We start from the raw sequence: 17,494 nt of genomic DNA on the forward strand, positions 1-17,494 counted from the left end.
CTTGCATACTTTCCCAAGCTGTGAAACTCTTCCTTTAATACTGATGATTGAGAGTCGGTATTCTCACCCGTGTCTTTGTCTTTGCTGAGCAGCAGAGCTCTGTGGTAGCTGCGTTCTCGGGCCTGCTCTACAGACGTGGACGACGTCCTAAAAAACATGAGGATCATCACAATCTAATTCTAGTAGTAACACATGAAGTGGAACAGCACATACTAGATATGTTACGATACAGTACATAAGCTGACATGAATGACAACTGGATAATAACAGAGTCCTTATAGGCGCCAGATTTGTCTTTACAGTTACTGTGATATAAAATTACATAAACCGTGATAGAAGACCCCTAGCTGTTAGCTGCGAACCGCCATGTTGAGAGGCAGTAGAAACACTCATAATGCCGTGTTTAGCACCTTTAAAGTAGAAGTAGTTTTGATAGAACTCACCATTGTCCCTCTCCTTGTCCCTCTCCTCCTTCCTTCTCCCCTTTCTCTCCAGGCGCCTCGGCCTCCTCACTGGTCTGAGGCTCTTTGACAGCGGTGGTGGTGGTGTTGGTGTTGCAGAGAGGAGTGGGAGCAGGGGGTAGAGGAGGTTCACTGGTGGTCTCAAGCGCTACAGGGAAGACGTCCACACTCAGAGGTGGCACGGTGGAAACGGGTGAGCTGCACTCTGTTTTGGAGCCGCTGCGACGAGCTTCACGCTGTCGTTTCCTGTATTCTAGCAGGGAAACCTGGGAAGAACCAGAACCTCAATGTCATTTATGAGCAAAGAGCAGGTCTTATGTCAGGCCAGCAGAGGGCAGCATTTAGCACTCTAGCTTTTGGATTTGGGAAAGAGTTGTTCATGTTTACTAATATTTTTTAGACTGTGTGTATGTATGAATTTTGAAAATGGGCGTAGTTCCCCTTTAACTTACATGCAGTATCTATGCTATTCTGATCAACTTAGTAAAATGTTACGAGCTCTGCTCACTCACCTTTTTCTTCTGTGGGGGGTTCTGCGACGACCCTCCTCCCTCACCAGAGCCGTCCCCGTTCAGCGAGCGCGAGAAGCCAAGTGCACCTCCCTCCTCAGAGCAGGGGTAGAAGAGCTGCTGCCCCGGGGCTTCACTGAAGGGGGCCTGAGCAACAACCAAAGACCCCGTTCCTGCTGCAGACCCTGCTGCAGACCCTGCTGCAGCCCCAGCTGCAGCCTCTGGCCTGAAGGGAGAAACCAGAGGCTCCAGGGTGTGAGAGGGGGTGAGGTCCCTTAAGTTTGAGTTGACTGGAGAGAAGTTCAGGCCAGCTGGTCCAGTCGGGCCTCTCTCTGGGCTTTTTATCCAGCCGGGAAAAGAGGAAGCACACGTTTCTGCAGATGAGGAAGCCTCACTGCTGCCCTCTACAACCACCACGCCGTCTGCCCGGTCCTCTCCACTGTCCACAGACTCAGCAGCTGGAGGCTGAGGACTCTCAGGAACTGACACCTTGACTTCTGCTGGGAGTCCGTCTGAACTGGGAGCCCTGAGAGTGGGAGAGGAGACCAACGAAGGAGGACGATCGGCCTAGAAGAGGAGGGAGGAATCAACGTCAGGGGACGGTCTAAATAAAGGAAACGCATGTTAAACCTTGAAAATAGAGCAGCAAAAAAGCGTCCTTCACTCACCTCTTGCACACTGGGTTTCCGGCTGACCTCTGGGGAGCTTTCCACTGAAGATTCACTCTGTGAAACAAGAACAGACTTAGTCACTCCAGTCCAGTTCTTTTCCTCAAGTGAACAAATGTGCAGCCTCTCTGGGTTTTCCATTTGGACAGTCTTACCTCCTGAAGGGCGTTAAGTGTCTGTGTTGGGGTGCTGGGCGAGGCCTCTGTACTGGGCTCCTCTGTTCGGGGACGCGGTGGGGTCGCCAGTAAGACGGGGGTTGCTGGTGCCTCCGATTGGTCCACCCTGGTGGGCGTGGCACAAGGGGAGCCGTAGGGTGTCGAGCCCTCGGACATGCAGGCATCTAACGGACTCAACCGCCGCTTTTTCAAAGGTGTGGGCAACTCTGTAGGAAGAAATGTGATGTGTGATTTAGCTAAACATTCATCCAATATAGTGTTTTCCCTTCTACTTTAATGTAGTTAAGGGGAGACACTGCAGGTGAATAGGGTAAACATTTTAACAAATACATATCACCATGAAACATAACCAATTATTAGTTTTCTGAAATGTTTAAATATGCAAATTAGGCATTATCTTATTAAATATGTGCTAATTTTCATACATTTCCAGAACAGAAATCTGAACTTTGGATGAATCCAGGTTCAAAATGACTGTTTCATTTTGTTGACATATTAAAGTCAAAGGTTTTTACAGAGGGGATTTTGGATACCTCTTTTTATCACTCCATAAATCAGAAAATACTGTCAACAGCCATAAAAAAAAACTATTTTTGCCATGTTTTTAGGACTTACGTGTTCTATAAATCAGGCTATGAATGATGTATGAACAAACGCCTCTGTAAAAATCCTTCAGATAATAGATAAATTGGGCTTGAGTTTGCCATGTTATATGATATGAGCATATTATGCTAAATGCAGTACCTGTGAGGGTTTCTGGACAATATTTGTAATTTTTTTGTGTTGTTAATTGATTTCCAGTAATAAATATAAACATACATTTGCATAAAGCAGCATATGTGCCCACTCCCATATTGATAAGAGTATTAAATACTTGACAAATCTCCCTTTTAAAGTACATTTTGAACATATAAAAAAGCTGGACCAACCTTCTACATCTATTAGAGTCTTAAATGTTGAATAAAAAAAATGTTTGTTTTCAACCTGGCATTTGTTTCATTTGGTCAGACCCGTTAATGCTGCACCAGACTGAGTGCTGGCTGCCTACCTGGTAGCAAGCAAGTGCCGTTGTAGGGTAGAGGGCTGTCAGAGTCTCCGTTAATGGAGGGGCTGAGAGGACCCTCGCTGGGCATGAGGAGGCTCGGTCGTCTGGCCGGGCTGGTGGAGCCCTCCTCCTCTAGAGCCTGCTTCAACCATCGCTGTAACAAAGAGTAGATTTCCAGTTAGATTGATACTGATAGCCTTGTATTTCTTGATAATAGTGAAATTTCCTTCATCATTGCAAGAAACTTTACACGCGATCAAATTACTCACTAGAAAAAAAATAAATCCATATGACTTTCCAAATCTGTCTGGATGTAATTTTTGAGTATAAAAAAGCCAGATGGGAATATTTCTAAAGCAGGAGTCTGTACCTTCTTGCAGGATCCTGTGGTTGGCGGCGTTTCAGGCAGTTCTCTGGAACGCCGTCTCCCAGTGGGGACTCCGGGAGTGGTGGGGCTGCGGTTTGCCAGGAATGGCGATGAGAAGCGGACGTAGTGTTTCGGCGTGCTGTAGACCTGTGGAGAGCAGGCCATGCCCGGTAGGGCGTTGAGCTGCGTGGCAAGTACTTCAGGGTCACTGCTTATTCTCAGCGGCCTCTCTGGCACCGGCTCTGGGGTTCGTACGCCACCGTGGTCCTGCTGCTTCTCTCCCACCCACTCACTCACAAAGTGCTGTTGGAAAGAGAAGATTTATCTAATTATTTAACAACCTGTAGGGTTTCCCTCATATTAAATGTGTTTGATATGATGTGCATATTTGCCAAAACAAATTAGATATTCAAATTTGAGATACTTTGTTTACAAGTAGCTCAATTTTAAGACCAAAATATGAATAAAACAGTAAAGTATAGGTGTCCAACAACCACACTATTGCTCAGTAACGGTGACATTGCTGTTGCCCATGCAGAAATAGTGCTGTGGCCGTACCTTTTTAGTTTTGAAGTTCTTGCTGCCGTTGCGGTTTCTGTCGGGTGCAGGTGAGCTGCTGTGCGGCGGGCTGTCCGAGTCCATTGCTTCGGCGGGGAGGGCCTCCGGCTCTGGTGCCATGGGCATCTCTCCTTCTGGGGCTTCGTTGCTCAGAGGCTCCACAGACTCCGTCGGAGAGCCGGGGGCCAAGTCAGAACAAGTGCTGATGGTGCGAGCCCGCCGGCGCTGCTGGCCAATGTGCGTGCGGTTCCTTGAGAAACTTTTTCTGTTCCTCGAGCTTTTGACCTTGGCCGGCTTTAGTCCTGGCTCCTCTTTCACCTCCAGAAATGGCTGTGAGAAAGACAGAGTATTTATATCTGTTAAAATGATGCAAAGTTAAAGATGAGCCTACAAACAAGCCTCCCTGGGCCCACTAGTCACATTTTGTCCTTGATAGATCATGTGTTTTGTTGTTGATCTGACCAGTAATCGCTCAGTGTTTTTTTTCCTCTAGAAAAACTAATAAAAGAAAAATTCTATGTGAAAATCCTTTGTTCTACCAGCCTTCACCAGTCTATTTAAGTACTCAAAAGAACACGTATTTTTGTGTCTCAATGCTCTCACCTGCATGACAGCTGGAGAATCTGCCATCTCTGGCGTGGCTGGCGGCTCCTCCTTGATGTCACTGCGGCACCCGCCCTCCGTCTTGACGCTGCCGATTCTCTCCAGGGCCTGCTCTCTACGTTTCTCTCTCTTCTCCATGCGGGCGAAGGCTTGCAGGATGGCCTCCATCTTCCTCTCTTCCCGTGTCTGCAAAGAGATAGGCGTGGGGTTCGGAAGAGGGGTGATGAACGGGAAGAGGGAGCGGAGACTATTAGTCGATGGAGTACGACTCTCCCACATAACCCCAGAGGTAGCGAGACGACGGGTTAACGTGTGCTACACAGCAAAAGCCGATTTAGCTGTGCAAAGTGCAAGAGTGAAAGAAAGGCGTGATGGTGACCCCTCGCTTTCACAATAAGAGAAACAAAAAGGAGACAAGGTCAGGCAGGAGCAACAGGAATAAATGTTGAGGATGTAAATGGACTGTATTTATGTGGCGCTTTTCTACCTTAACGCACAAAGAGCTTTACGGTTAAACACCGACAAACCAGGAGGTTGCATGTCTAATGTGTTCCTATATGCCACAAATAACCCCAGCTGTACCTCCACCAAAAAAACTCAAACAAAGAGATCCACCTGCAGTCAGAACACCACCTCTGAAAAGATTCATACCACGAAAAACATACTGAAACAACAGACATATTGCTGAGAGATCAGGCTGAAGACAGGTGTCTGTGAAGACGGGACAGTTAGTACGCTGGTAAGTCAGTCACCTCTGGGAGATTTGGGGGTGGGGAGGCTGGTAGATGGGTGGAGTAGGGTTGGCTATGAATGGGTCAAGTTTACCTCCTTGTGTTTCAGTCCCTTCCAGCTGGAAGCCGCCCCGACAGGGAGATGGGACTGCTCCGCTGGGTTGGCCTGAATGTTCGATAAAGAGACAGCCTAGTTTAGAAGAGACATGTCCCCCCTAAACAAGGCTTCACAAACACTGGACAGGGCTACACTAGAGACTCCCTCATCTTCTGCTGGTGCTAAATAGGCCTGGTTTAGGTGTTAGACAGGTTCGTTATATCTTACTATAGACAACACTGATAACTATGGGACTAATGACACCACAAAACTGCCAAATAACGTATTCCTGACGACATCTAGGTTAAGGATATTTTCTGAAATAAGCTGATGTTTTTACATTTTAATGGATCACTCCTGCCAAACCACTTCAGGGGTTTCTAACCTTATAACAACCTCTCCGTTATATCACAATACAAGCTTGTTAAGGCCTCTTTAAACTGGGCGGAAACTTGACTAATACGAAATACGGTAAAACTAAACCAACCAATCAGAAGAATACACTGGTCGGCACAACATTTTCTAAGTACCATTTTTTAAATACAGTTTAGGAAACAAAAACACACACGTGCACATGGGACTCTGCCAAAAAAACTATGGCCAAAAGGTTGTTTATTGTTTTGCTGCAAAAAAAAAAGTGCACCCCTCACACCAGGTTCAAAAACGTGAACCTGGGGCGTTCGTGTTATCCCTGTGCCCGTGTGGATAGGTTAAGTGGTTAATCTCTATGTGTCAGCACTTTGATTGACTTCCTCTGACCCAATCAAGTCAGCTGGGATTGGCTACAAGGATAAGCAGGTAATGGATGGACCTAAAAACAACTTTATTGCCCCCAAGTGTAAAATTGTCTCACAGCCAGGTAGAACGCAGACTTGCAGACAACAAAACGCCACTAGTAAATCAACATTTAATCTATACTGTCAAACCAGGATGCATTTGCAAACAATGGTTGTTTAAGTAGGCAAAATATCATGCCAACACACAACAATGCCATCTCCCCCGCGCCTTATCGCGCCATAGATTTACAACACCCACATGCATCTACTACGCGTCAGTTCGTGAATGCACTGATCCAGCAGCAGAGCTCTGTCCTGGGTCACATAGAAACCAGCCTATTGGATCTCCCAAAGTCAATACGGCCCTGGCAACAAGGCTCTACCCTCTGCAGCCCCTCCTCCTCCTCCTCCCTGCCGCTCTGCCTCCCACTATCTATCCCTCTCTGGCCGATTAGCACAACTGTATGTTGGCCAAAGATGAGTCAGCACTTTACACCTCGGGTCCACCGTGTGAAATGAAGCTGACTGCGGGGTAATTTCCACAGTGTCTGTGTAATGTGTGTGTGTGTGTGTTTGATGCCATCTCTCAGGGACATTAGGCTGTTTGGCAGGAAAACGAGGGGTTGAACCGGTAATTGGCCATTTCAAACTTCTAACCGCAATGAAAGCGAGAGGAGAGCTACACTCATGATGCACACTGGGGGACAGTTTCAGCTCGCATGACGACACAACATACTGGTTTGCTCCCACTGACGGGAGATGGTGTTGTAAACATGTGACACTATTAAATCTCTAATATGCTGGAGAAAAAAAAAAACAAGCAACAAATGAGGAAAATAAACTGCTTAATGACAGACAAGCACGAAGCCTCGGTACTGTGAAGCAGAAAAACAAATAGGGCTGAGCAAAACAGCAACAGGGGCATTGACAGAGCAGATAAGTGATGAAGAGGAGGGTGGTTTAATGGAAGGGAGGTAGAGGACAGCTGCTCCTATCCAAGCCAGACACATAGTTAGGTCCACACCCAGAGCAACAGGGGACAGAATTATTTTTTTATTTTGTCTCTTTCTGCTGGGTGGCTGCATGGCAAAACAAAAAAAGCTGTAGCCCCCTAGCTTGGCACACTTACCATCTTCCTCCTCCTCTCTGCAATCTGCTCCTCTGACTCCATCTCTACTTCATTGCTAACGGAGGTTTTGTCTTCTAGATCCTCATATAACTCAGGATCCTGTAAGAGGAGGGGAGAGGGGGGTATGGCGTTTTATCACGGCTGATCAGTCAGTCTGGCTATAGACTAGAGGGAGACAGGTGAGAGGGGAGGAGAGGGGAGGTGAGGGAGGAGGAGGAGGGGGAGTAACCTGAAATATATACGAGGGGAGTAGCTGCTTGTTTTTAGGGGTCAGTCTGTGCACCAAACACACATGCTCAGATCTTGTCTTTGGCTTAACGCTATGTTAACATCAAACACAAAGCAAATTTCGACTCGCAAGTTTGACCGCTGGGATCATTTGTGTTCATTCACGTCACTCGCGCCAGAGAGGAGGTTGAGTTTACCTCCATGTAGATACCAACAATGTTTCATCAACCATGGAAGAAATAACCACTGTTGTTGCTTTGTATATATTGTGGAAGTTTCAGATATGTCGGAAAACCAAACTAGCGGCGTGTCTGGGTTCATAACATCACCCGGCGGTGCTCGGTTAATTTCACCAAACTGTATTCACTGTATCTAGCAAGCTACACATCACTACTGCAGCATGAACACTAACTAAACACATTGTGCTGTGATTTAATTGCATTAAAAGGGATCAAAATGCCGAAATAACAACATAATGATGCCGATTTGTAAAAAGTCAGAATTCATGCTTTGTTTGGTCTGTCTGCAAGACGATTAGCAAAATAACTTTTAAAATGCTTGTTTTCCGAATGGAGTTTGGATCGATCAGTGCCAGGCTATGCAGCTGCTCCATCAACACTCAACATAACGTCATCTAGGCATAAATACGGCAGCGACGTTGTTGTTTATACCATAGACAGTCTGTTGTTTATACACATACATTTATACACAGAGTTTCGTTCGGTCACTGTACAGATATGACGTACTATCGTAGCTCTGGGTGACTACAGACAGGTACAAGATTTATTTCCTCCATTTCTGATTCAACAACGTCAGGACGAATCTCAACGCTGATAGGCTTCCGTGACACAGCGTCGCACCAATTTCTCACTTGACTTGAAATATTTCAACTCCTTTGTATGTAATCTTGTCGTGCGAAAAGTTTGCTTCGTGTTTGGTGTGAATGCCCCATTACGCTGTTGTTCATAAATGACGATTAATGAATACTAACTGTTTCCCTCTTACAGAATGAACCATTTAGCAGCTGACATACTCTGCCCTGCCTTCTGTGGGAGCATATGGTTGTAATGGAGATGACTTTTAGACATTTTATCTCCTCTGTTGGAAGATCTCATCTCACCTTTCTTCCTTACGGCTGTGACACCACTCTGCAAAATGCTTTTACGTTTCGTCTTAAACTATGTGATACTCTGGACCAATGTCTAAATGATCAAGCACCACATTTTCAAATACACTAAAAACATTTCTATGATCTCAAACTGCTGAATGAACCCAATTTGTAACAATTTGGCTCGGTCACGGCGAGTGAAAATTGCTTTTCTGGAACAGACGCAGATGCTGTTAACACATCCGAGAGAAAACGCTACTCTTCTGAGTGTGTTGCACAAAAGGGTAATACACTGCAACACATCGCTGCCAGACACAAAAGTGTCTTGTGCAATGAAAGTAAATCTGAACTATGTCGTCAAATTATTAGTTATGGGGGTCAGAGGTGAATGCATAAAGGGATGATGGGAAAAAAGGAGGGAACTAAAGAGGATGTAGAGTGACTAACAATGGAAAACACATGCACAAAACATTTAACTAAATACATGCATGGACCTCAAGGGTGAATGTATATTAACAAAAATACACTATAGTAGACTAAACATGTAACATGTGAGCAGTAAAGTGTTAAAGAAAGGTGAGATTGGGTGCATTTAGTTCAGAAAAGTGTAATCTTGCCTGGTTGTTGGAGATGGAGAGGCGGAGAGGAGACAGTTTCCTCTGTTTGCCGTCACCGACGCTCTTGCTCTTCCCGTCGCAGTCCAGACCCATGTTCTGGTTCTGGCCCAGGTCGTCCCGGACCGTCTCCTTGTCCTTGCGACTCCCTCGGCGCCGGCCTCCGGAGCCCATGTTCTCCGTGGGTTCTAGGTTGTGCTTGAGCACCGGGCACTCCTGGTTCCCCTTCACACAGGCACAGTCCACCTTGTATTTACTACGAGAGAAGAGAGAGGAACACAAAAGAAGGAAGTTAGAAGTCGAAATGATCGTGGTTCTGAATGCTACTTGTCAAGTTTACTCCTTGAAACTCACCAGCTGCCATAGTCATAATCAAAACCAATGGTGATCTCTGTGCCTTTGGCGATAGGCCTCAACGAGTAGATGTATAAATGCAGCATGCCGTCCTCAATGACGTGCCGCACCTGAGGGAGGTTAGGCAAAACATTAGTTTAGACTAATTACTGATAAATACGGAGAGTAATGTAATATTATAACTGTGCATAAGGGCTGATTTAATTAAAATAGGCAAGATTCATCTTGGCCGTGTCTGAAATCGCATACTATACACTACACACTCAATATGTGTACCATCGTTCAACATACTTTTGTCAATTTTTTGGGGATGTTTACTTACTTCAGAATTCGGGGTGCAGGAGCGACGGATGAAGCGTGCCTCGTTGCCGAAGCTGCGAGCGTCCACGCACATCTCCAGTCCATCAAATTTAGAATAAAATAACACAAAGGGGTATGGCCTAAAGACGGAAACAAGTGAGGTCAATGCATGTGTTAATAATTCACATAAAAACATCACACTGTAATGAACTTCAAGGCAAAGTTATCCATCCCCAGAGCCCTTAAAATATTGGTTAACTTGATTGACCTGCATAAAAAAAAGCAGTATTTTATGTTCTTAAGGACTCCAAGGAGAAATCCTTTAGATAAGTCACTAGCATCACTGACCTCTTGAAGAAGTATCCGTTGGCCTCAAACTGCTGTCGAAGCATGAACTTTCCCCGGTACTCAATGATGAGGGAGTCTGGGGCCAAGTCTCGCACCGCCTTCAGGATCTTCTTGTTCTTCTGAACTTGACTCTGGAAGAGAGAGACGTTCAGACATTAGTACAGATCAGAGACGTGCTAAAACAATGCAGTTTTTTGAATGCAGTATAAATGTGTTATTTTCTCCTATTCTAAAATAGTGTATCTGAATATTTCTATATACTGGGGTTCCTAAACAGTCTTGGAATTACATGAATTGGGTATCACTGTAAAGCTGAGACTCTTGTGGATCCAATGAGCCCAACTGTATTCATGTCTGATGTTAGTCCCCATAGTAGACATTTCATTGTAGTGAACTTGACCTCACTGTATAAAATGACCTGGGGTGACCCCTAGGATAATCACAGCCTCATGAAACTTTTGCAGCCACAAACTACGGACCTAGAGCATTCAGAGGATGGATGGCTTTCCTAGTTGGACTGACAATAAGGGGGTTTCTGAGCAGTTTATACAACAGAAGTGCTCGCCATCCGATCGGCAAAAAATGCAATTCTTGCTGAAATCTCCAAATGCCAAAAGTTTTTGATACCAAATCACAACATGGTTTTTTTCTTTGGTGTTCCTCAAGGACTTGGTGTCTTAATGTGGTATTTTGGAAGGATTATTGATCATTTTTATCAATTCTCGAGTGGTAAAAAAAATGGTTAAATTTAGCACCAAATCTGTGTAACAAATGGTATCAACCCAAAAATTGCTGCAACAACTTATGAGACATAAGTGAGCTTGAGAATGGCCATCATATACTTCTATCATAATGTTCTAATCCATTATACACTTTCAACATTTATTTTAATGAATTAATTTATTAATTTTTGTATTTCTGATTTGTGACTAGAACAACTTGACACACAGTGCTGAGCTGTATTTCAAATTAATCTTCAGGTTCCCAGCTTTCAGATGATGTACACCACTTCTATGTGACATCTACTGTTGACTATTTATCTCCCTCTAAAGACCCCCTGTACCCCCCTAAAAAAAGAGGAAAATGGTCTATGAAAAAGAGGGGTGGAGTGGAAAAGGTACACAAAAAAAAGCTAGTGTGGTAGACTTGCAAGTATAGGAAATGTCAGGGTATGGATGTTCTGCTCACAAGAGGTTTTAAAGATGGGTGACTTTGGACATCTGACTGTAAACAGGTTTCTACCTCCACAGGCGGTTTGAAAGAGGCGGGGTGCGTGTTGTACGCCAGGCTCTTGCCGTCGCCTTGCTCTTTGACACGCAACAGGACCTGGACGTCCTCGCTGTACTGATTGCTGCTCGCCTCCTCGTAGCGCTCCATCCACGTCTTGATCTTGTTCTCCCACAGAGACGGGTGCTCCGTTGGCTCCTGCTCTGGAGCTGCACCCTGAGGAAAGACAAACAGTACAGTTGTTGGTACATGTGGTTCAAGTTTTAAAAGAAGACAACTACAGGAATCTGAACGCCGTGGCTGAGTGTTGTGTTCAGTGAGTTTACCTTTACTCTGGAAGATTTTCTGGACCCCTCTCTGAAGGCCTGCCAGAGAAGTAATGACACTTTAATGTTAAGATCAAGCATATAATACATAACGTGCTTTGACTGGGTTCATTAGAAAGTAGTCAAATCTGACCTTCTTAGCTCGGGCCGAGGATGCTGGAGACTCCCTATCACCACTCTTTTTACGTTTTTTGTCAGTCGGTTTATTGCCAAGGCGCCCAGTGGTGAGGGTGATGGTGGTAGGCGTGTGTTGGAAGGTGGAGTAGAGCTCTAGCGGCACCTCGTCTCCACTCTCTGTAGCACTGGTGTCCCCATCTGAATAAGCAAACAAACACACATTATGAGGGAGCTGCAGGGGATAAAAAGAGCTTATCCACATTACAATAACTGAAGATGTTACAGCACAGATTAGAAAAAGGATTTTGCTTCTCGTCCAGCAGGTGTCAGTGTGTCCCTGGCTCAGGCTGAGTGAAACTGGTCTGACCTGCAGGGGGAGGAGGCTGCATACTGACAGCCTCCAACCTGCTGGGTTCACTAACAATCTGGCCATTTACTGCAGCAGTAAAAGCAGAACTGAAAGAGCTATGAACTCTCTTAGAAAACTTCCAACACCTCATGACTTGCAGCGGGGGATGCAGCTCTCCAAATAACAACCTACTACTGTATTTTATCCAACTTTGTGTCAATATATTGTAACTTTGTTTATCTTTAAAGTAGGGGTGGGCGATATGACCTAAAATGTATATCAAAGGATTTCTTTTGTTTTTTGCAGCGACGGTATTATATCACCGTATTACAAAATTAAAAAGGGATATTCCACTCAAAACATGATTGTACCTCTTTTCTTCTATTGGCAATGTAAGGGGACATGTCTTTAGAAAGAAAAATATATTTTTTTAAAACAGATGTGTTTATTGGCTCCAAATAAAATGAGTTATAGGCCTACATTCGTTTTGGGAGGAGTAGCCTGCCTGCCTCCCATAATGTGAATGTAATTTGATTCATTCAGAGTTAATAGTAACAGCCATGCTGTTGTTTTCAGTTGTGAGTGAACGGTGGCCAATTTTCGAGCAACCTGGATCTCAGCAATAAAGAACATTTGGAAAAAATTTTGTTTTTTCACATATTCAGCCAACTGTTGTTTTATAATTTCAAAGTTTTTAACCTCTTTTCACCACAGCCAAACTGGGAATTACATTACATTTAAAAGAATTTACATCTTTGAAGAAACCGAAGGTTGACTTGATAACCTTTTACATCTTAACCCACATGAAGAAAGAGTTTGAAAATATGCAGCGTAGATGTTGTTGGACCGGTACTGTACAGAAGACACATGGACCGTGAGCAGCGCGGCTCGGCTGTGGGTGGCTCATCTACAGATCTGCCGTGTGTCGCCTATTTTTTTCTGCGTGATGCGCGCAGTTCTCAGCAAAAATATACAGTGAAAATGATCTGTTGAGGGCTGCAGTAGCAGCGCCGTAGCAGCAATGCTGTCTGTGTGGACGCCACACACGTACGAGCCAAAACAGAACGGCGGTAGCCTGTACGTAACCATAGACAACCTGTGTGGGTGTGACGTAGTTTATCAGGTGTTGTATTACTCTTGTTTGTGTGTGTGTGTGTGTGTGTGTGTGTGTACTAAAACCACAACATCTGTGTGTTTATCACTGTAATGACGATATTGCAAAATCCATTTATCACTGTAATGACAATATTGCAAAATCCATGTCGTCACCAAACTTGACACCGGTGATGAAACCGGTACACTGCCCACCCCTACTTCAAAAGGTAAATTAAAACATGAAGGTGAAGACTCAGACCTGTATATCCATCGGTGTAGCCTTGCTTACCAGACAAGCATTCTCGTTTCCTGGTCTGCAGCAGGATGGCCCTCTCTCTATCCAGGTGTCGAGGTTGGCAGCGTTCACACAAGTAGGTCTCAGGAATGTTCTGCCTGTCGATGCCCATGCAGTCTATATGCTGCCAGGCACTTAAAAAAAAGCAGAAAAAGATTGTTAATAAGCTTTTAAATCATTGTATGAAGTTGCTCAAAACAACTTTGAGCCACAGGAGGAAGATGCGCCTGAGTCATCAACTAATTAAGATCATGAAACAGATCCAGTAAACAATGACATGTCAACTCTCACCTGCACTTGTCACAGCAGATCATGTAACCGTCATCGTGGGTGAAGCCACAGATGCAGCGGGTGATGTCAGCCCCGTAGCTGCCATCCTCTGAGGTGCTGAGCGTGGTGCCCCGGGATGCTTCGTCCTGGCCCCCTGGAACAAACAACCCCCCCTCTCCTTGTCGGATCAACATGGAGGGGGGAGGGGAGGCCGGTGGAGTGGGTGGGGGCCGCGCCCCATAGTTATGGTCCTGATGGAGGGAGGAAGAAGGTAAATGACAGTTTAGTACAGTGATAATTCACACAGCAAAATCACCAAAATGTGTAGTATGGGCCATTTTGCGAGGGTAAGGACTGGGGCTGCGACTAACGATTATTTTCATTGTCGATTTATCTGACGATTCTTTCCTCGATTGATCGATAAGTTGTTTGGTCCAGAAAATGGTGAAAAATGTCGATCAGTGTTTCTCAAAGCCCAAGACGTCCTTAAACGTCTTGTTTTGTCCACAATTCACAGATATTCAGTCTACTGTCATAGAGGAGTAAAGAAACCGGAAAATATTCACATTTAAGAAGCTGGAATCAGAGAATTTTGACTTTTTTTTCCTTTAAAAAATTACTCAGACCAATAGATTGATTATCAAAATACTTGCAAATTAATTTAATAGTTGACGACTAATTGATTAATCTTTGCAGCTGAATAAAATTTGAAACCTGAAGAGGTGTTACTGATTCCCAGGTGCATTGGAAAGGCAAACTACTGATTATTTTCATTATCAATTAACCAATTATTTTTCGATTAATCATTAATCAAACAGAAATCAATCAGAAAAATGTAAAAAATAAAATAAAATAAAAATACTCATCATAATTTCCTAAAGCCCAAGTTGATGTCATCAAATGTCTTATTTTGTCCGAACGGTTCAAAAACCAAAAATATTGAATTTACTATAATGTAAGACAAGAAAGGCTTTTTTTTTGTTGTTGTTTCTCTTCTTTCTTTTCTTTTACTACCGTTTATGCTTGCTTGTGAGTTTTGTGTATATGGATAGTTGTGTTAAGTTTTCTCTGTTTGATCGTTTGTTGTTTTTGATGAGTAATAATGTCCTTTTTTAAATTTTTATAAATAGAAGACTCTGAATAAGCCTTACAGACTTCTTTCCTCACCTGCACTAAAAATACTGTTTTCTCTTATTGCAGGTATTTTATATCCAAACAATTGTGCAAATAAATAAAACTAAAATTCTCACATTTGAGAAGCTGGGACCATGAAATGTTTGGCACGTTTCCTTTAAGAATTACGTCGGCCTAAAACTCAAATCAATGATTAACAGAGAGGGAGGTCTCACGGTGTGTAGGTTACGTGTAATAGGGAAGAACAGTGTATGTACTCACAGCGTAAGGCAGGCCAATGTAACTGTGGGAATGGTGAGAGCTGCTGCTGTAGATCTGGTGTGGGTAGCTGGACTTCTCCACCACCACAGGGCTGGCCTCCACCGATTCTGGTCTGCTGAGCAGCAACACAAACAAAGAGAGCACATTACTGTACTGCACTGAAACACTCAGATAACGAGGTTACACAGACTGATTGTTTCCCTCAGACACTGTGAGGAAGTGTGTGTGCGTCAGTGTGCTGAGAAGGGAAGCACGGTAGATACTAATGCTGCTGCTGCTGCTGCTGACACACAAGTAGAGAGGTAACAATATGGATGCATGTTGTTATAATATAGACAGTAACACTGGCAGGGAGCCTAGAGCAGTAGGTCACTGCACGCACACACCCACTGGTGGAAAGCACATTTACTTATGTACGAGTATTTCCATTTTATGCTATTTTTATTTTATTTTATTTATTTATTTAGGTTCTGGCAACAATTACATTCAGTTCTGAATATGTACAGAACCATTTTTTTTCATGGTTTTTGAACAACCTTAACAATACACAACACAAAAACAGCAGGATTTATGCTGTTATACTTCTACTGAACTCCATTACTTTTCACATCATTACATTTATCTGACAGCTGTTTCTACCCCAGAGCTATTTTACTGTTTACATACGTTTTACATTTCAACTAGAACCCTTTGTATGTATATATATATAGAACTACAGATGTTTACATTCAAACTGCTCCTTAGTTTTAATCCGTTGTACATATTTATTCCCGTATTTATTTATTACTTGTATATAGAGCCAATACAACACAGCAACGTGCAATATCGTACTGTTTTTGTAGATCACGCAAATACATATTTTCTTTTCAAAATACATATATTTTTACTTTTGTTGTACTCTGTGCAAGACAATAAAGGAATTTTTACTAGATACAAGCATACCGCATTTCCCCCCTGAACTACTCAGATGGTTTCAAGTAAATAACCTAAAGAGGTCAAATTATCTTTCACCAAATAGGCAAAGAGAGAAAAAAAAAATAATACATATTTGTGTAGCAAAACTCTCTTTTTGTCATATATATATATATATATATATATATATATATATATATATATATATATATCTGTTACGTGGACCATTTTCCTGCAGAATGAGTACTTTTGCTTTTGATACTTTAAGCATATCTTGCTGACAATACTTTTACTTAAGTAGGATTTTGAACACAGGGGTATTTTTACATTAATATTTTGGTACTTTTGCTTTTTCTAATTAGAATATAATACTATAATACTACTAATATCTCTCTCTTTTAGAAAATAGAAAATAACCACATGGTAAAGCCTATTTCTGTATACTCCTATTTGAATTAAATACTTAAAAAAAAATGAACTACTCAGTATTTTCTCATTTTAAGAACTTGAGTGCAAAATGAACAGAGAGAAAAAATAAATAAGTATAGGCCTCATCTATATCACGATAGAAATGATGTAGAAAAATATATACTATAGACATTCTTATATTGTTTTGACGATATATATTGTCATATTGCCTAGCCCTAATCTGGAGTTTGTTTTTAGGTCCAACATGATTATGCCATTACAATAGATACATTTTAATTGTTTAAAAGGAGGAGTTTTCTTGTGATTTTTTAGTCATTATCCAAAGAGCAGCTCAAACAAACTCTACTTGAGTCCAGAAGTGTTCCAACCCAAACATTTTTTTAAAGGATCTGAATACTTCTTCCACCATTGACTGTCTGCAGTCGTGCCACCTTGGCAGGAAAACTTAGGCCTGAGGACATTCAGACAAATAATAATACTACATGTCAAAATATATGACGTTTGTGCCTCGCATTTACAGATCAGACAGACAATCATTACAAACGTGCCGCCTCTCACTCCCACAATACAACAAACACACAACCACGTATTCACACCAAACCAGTAGATCCACTTTCCCCAGGTTCACAATGCAGTTTAAGAGGGAGAATGGCTGTTTGGCTGTTTGAGAGCCAACCCACCCTTATTATGACATGATTAATATTCTTCAGTTGCTGAGGGGGTGGCTCTAGAGGAGGAGGAGGAGGGAAGTGGAACTGGCAAAACGCATGGCATGACACAAAATAGCCGAGTATAAAGAGGGAAACACTACAGGACAAGCACGACGCATGTAAGGAGAGAGTTTTAGGCAAGGTGTGGTAGCTGTTCATGTGATAAACAGATATCGACACGTTTTAATGGATCAATCAAGCGAAAACATAACTTGATTCTCATGTTTTTTTACAGAGTCCTGTCTAGAAAACTGCTCCAAGGTCGGAGACGTACAAAGAAAAAACAAGGAGTGTACG

General features: G+C 43.1%; 1 protein-coding gene across 25 annotated transcripts in view; it reads right to left on the reverse strand.

Annotated features, from left to right (window-relative positions):
* kmt2e (lysine (K)-specific methyltransferase 2E) overlaps positions 1-17,494 on the reverse strand; it is a 39,587-nt gene that overhangs the window by 2,549 nt on the left and 19,544 nt on the right. For 2 of the 25 annotated variants that reach the window (XM_074626145.1, XM_074626158.1), the window contains 21 exons: positions 15,147-15,258; positions 13,773-14,002; positions 13,476-13,615; positions 11,759-11,940; positions 11,626-11,664; positions 11,315-11,515; positions 10,073-10,203; positions 9,747-9,864; positions 9,425-9,534; positions 9,074-9,326; positions 7,121-7,219; positions 5,213-5,284; positions 4,388-4,573; positions 3,785-4,114; positions 3,230-3,529; positions 2,863-3,013; positions 1,794-2,020; positions 1,639-1,695; positions 974-1,537; positions 444-727; positions 68-147 (listed from right to left, as the gene is read on the reverse strand). In XM_074626145.1, coding sequence (XP_074482246.1) covers positions 68-147; positions 444-727; positions 974-1,537; positions 1,639-1,695; positions 1,794-2,020; positions 2,863-3,013; positions 3,230-3,529; positions 3,785-4,114; positions 4,388-4,573; positions 5,213-5,284; positions 7,121-7,219; positions 9,074-9,326; positions 9,425-9,534; positions 9,747-9,864; positions 10,073-10,203; positions 11,315-11,515; positions 11,626-11,664; positions 11,759-11,940; positions 13,476-13,615; positions 13,773-14,002; positions 15,147-15,258 — 3,866 coding nt within the window. Of the gene's footprint in view, positions 1-67; positions 148-443; positions 728-973; positions 1,538-1,638; positions 1,696-1,793; positions 2,021-2,862; positions 3,014-3,229; positions 3,530-3,784; positions 4,115-4,387; positions 4,574-5,212; positions 5,285-7,120; positions 7,220-9,073; positions 9,327-9,424; positions 9,535-9,746; positions 9,865-10,072; positions 10,204-11,260; positions 11,516-11,625; positions 11,665-11,758; positions 11,941-13,445; positions 13,616-13,772; positions 14,003-15,146; positions 15,262-17,494 lie in introns of all 25 variants that reach the window. The other 23 variants (XM_074626141.1, XM_074626155.1, XM_074626140.1 and 20 more) reach the window with 16 other exon arrangements.

The sequence above is a fragment of the Sebastes fasciatus genome, chromosome 23, assembly GCF_043250625.1.
Source record: "Sebastes fasciatus isolate fSebFas1 chromosome 23, fSebFas1.pri, whole genome shotgun sequence".
NCBI classification, from domain to species: domain Eukaryota; kingdom Metazoa; phylum Chordata; class Actinopteri; order Perciformes; family Sebastidae; genus Sebastes; species Sebastes fasciatus.